Source organism: Populus nigra, chromosome 12 (assembly GCF_951802175.1).
Source record: "Populus nigra chromosome 12, ddPopNigr1.1, whole genome shotgun sequence".
NCBI lineage: Eukaryota > Viridiplantae > Streptophyta > Magnoliopsida > Malpighiales > Salicaceae > Populus > Populus nigra.
In genome coordinates this window covers 6,356,270-6,358,554 of record NC_084863.1, presented here as the reverse complement: position 1 = coordinate 6,358,554, position 2,285 = coordinate 6,356,270, and the positions used below count along the sequence as shown (strand labels likewise).

General features: G+C 41.9%; 1 protein-coding gene across 1 annotated transcript; it reads left to right on the top strand.

Annotated features, from left to right (window-relative positions):
- On the top strand, window positions 1-2,285 carry LOC133669466 (benzyl alcohol O-benzoyltransferase-like). The gene is made up of 2 exons (XM_062089623.1): window positions 1-538; window positions 1,259-2,285. The coding sequence occupies exons 1-2, from the start codon at window positions 92-94 to the stop codon at window positions 2,135-2,137; spliced, it is 1,326 nt and encodes a 441-aa protein (XP_061945607.1). The 5' UTR covers window positions 1-91; the 3' UTR covers window positions 2,138-2,285.

Sequence of the window (2,285 nt, the reverse complement as noted above, 5' to 3'; positions counted from 1 at the left end):
GCTACCTCAAACCCAATCTTTATTTGTCTGATATACTCTTAGCCTTTTCTATAGCTGGCATCATTTTTCACAAAAATCATTCTATACCACAATGGCTTCATCACCCTCTTCTCTAGTTTTCAAAGTTCACAGACGTGAACCCGAGCTGATCAAACCAGCGAAGCCCACCCCACATGAGTTCAAACTGTTATCTGACATTGATGACCAAGAAGGCCTTCGATACCACATTCCATTCATACAATTTTATCGCCACAATCCCTCACTGCAAGGGAAAGACCCCGTCAAGGTCATCAGAGAGGCAATTGCTAAAACATTAGTGTTTTACTATCCATTTGCCGGCAGGCTGAGGGAAGGGAATAACCGCAAGCTCATGGTGGAATGCACTGGCGAGGGTATCTTGTTTATAGAGGCTGACGCTGATGTTACACTTGAGCAGTTTGGTGATCCACTTCAACCTCCATTTCCTTGCTTGGAGGAGCTCCTCTTTGATGTTCCTGGCTCTAGCGGGGTGCTACACTGCCCTCTGTTACTTATTCAGGTAAAGTTTCTGTATTTTTGTCCACTACGCTGGTCCAAGACTTTTTCTGTGTCACCTATTAGGCAGCAAAAATTATTAAGGGAGCAAGAAATCCTTCTGCGTATCAAACACTACGAAGTCTATCAAGCCATCATAAGAGTAGACGGATAGCAAAATTATAAGCTATGATATTGGTGAAACCTACCATGATTAATTGTATGTTCCGATATTTTTTCTCGTAGTTGTTATAGTTACTATAAAATTACTTTCAAAATTTTATTAAAAAAATGATCTCAAAATTTTAATTTCAAATCGTAATCTTTCTTCTTTTTTTTTTTAGTTTAACGTGGGTGTCCGGGTCAGCTTGCGCGCACCTTGACTAATCCCACGGGCCCTGAAGTTAATGACCATGTAAGCCTCCAGTGGCCATCATATGAACAACCATAGGGCTCGAACCTGAGATCACAGAGAGAGTAAACTTCTTGGTCCCAAACTCTTACCACTGGGTCACCACCTAGATGGTTAAATCGTAATCTTTCTTGTTAGTGCAAGTCGAGGAGGAAAAAGTCACATCATATATGTTATATATATTAGGTTTAATATTATGTTCCTACGTTGTGTTGATGATCTAAAAATTACAATCCACTAGTCAAATAGGCATTCGCTAATAAATCCACTCATCAAGTCATCTAACAATCATCTAGGTATATATGCTGTCTAATTTATTATGCAAATTGGCAGGTGTCACGGCTCAAGTGTGGTGGTTTTCTCTTTGCCCTCCGCCTCAACCATACCATGAGTGATGGCCCAGGATTAGTGCAATTCATGGCAGCGGTGGGTGAAATGGCCCGCGGAGCCAATGCCCCCTCTGTTCCTCCAGTGTGGGAAAGACATGTCCTTAATGCAACTGACCCACCTCGAGTTACGTGCAGACACCGAGCGTACGAGGAGGTAGCTGGCTCCAAGAGCTCAATTCTTACACATAATCATCTGGTTCATCGTTCATTTTTCTTTAGCCCTTCAGATATAACTGCTCTTCGAAAATTGGTCCCACCTCACCTCGGCTATTGTTCTAGTTTCGAAATATTAACGGCATGCCTTTGGATATGTCGTGCCATTGCCCTCCAACCAGATCCTAATGAAGAAATGCGCGTAATTTGCCTCGTCAATGCTCGTGAAAAATTCAACCCTCCGTTATTACCAAGAGGTTACTATGGTAATGGTTTTGGTCTTCTAGCAGCAGTAGCAACTGCAGGGGAACTTTCGAAAAGGCCAATTGGATATGCTTTGGAGCTGGTAAAGAAGGCTAAGGCGGGCATGACTGAGGAATACATGCGATCTACAGCATCTTTGATGGTGAGCAAGGGAAGGCCTCTTTTTACTGTGCCAGGGACCTACATAGTGTCGGACTTGAGACGTGCGGGATTTGAAAAGGTAGATTTCGGATGGGGAAATGCTATCTATGGCGGGACTGCAAAAGCCATCCCTGAACTTGCAAGCTTTTATATTCCGTTTACAAATAAGAAAGGAGAAGATGGGGTCGTAGTACAATTTTGCTTGCCAGCTCCTGCCATGGAAAGACTTTTCAAGGAGCTTGAAGGCATGCTAAAGGGCTGGTAAAAACAAACAAAAAAGCTTGAGAGGATGAATAATGTGTACCACGTATCCTTTATCCATGTTTTCATTTGAATTTCATTTTTAATATTAGGACGACATTTACCTTTTATGTCTATTAATAAATAATTTTCCGTAATCATGATTAAGTAAA

Bases quoted from the DNA above. Each gene is read 5' to 3' on its own strand.
- LOC133669466 (XM_062089623.1), top strand. From the start codon at position 92: ATGGCTTCATCACCCTCTTCTCTAGTTTTCAAAGTTCACAGACGTGAA. The intron at 539-1,258 runs GTAAAGTTTCTG...GCAAATTGGCAG, and splicing joins GCCCTCTGTTACTTATTCAG to GTGTCACGGCTCAAGTGTGG.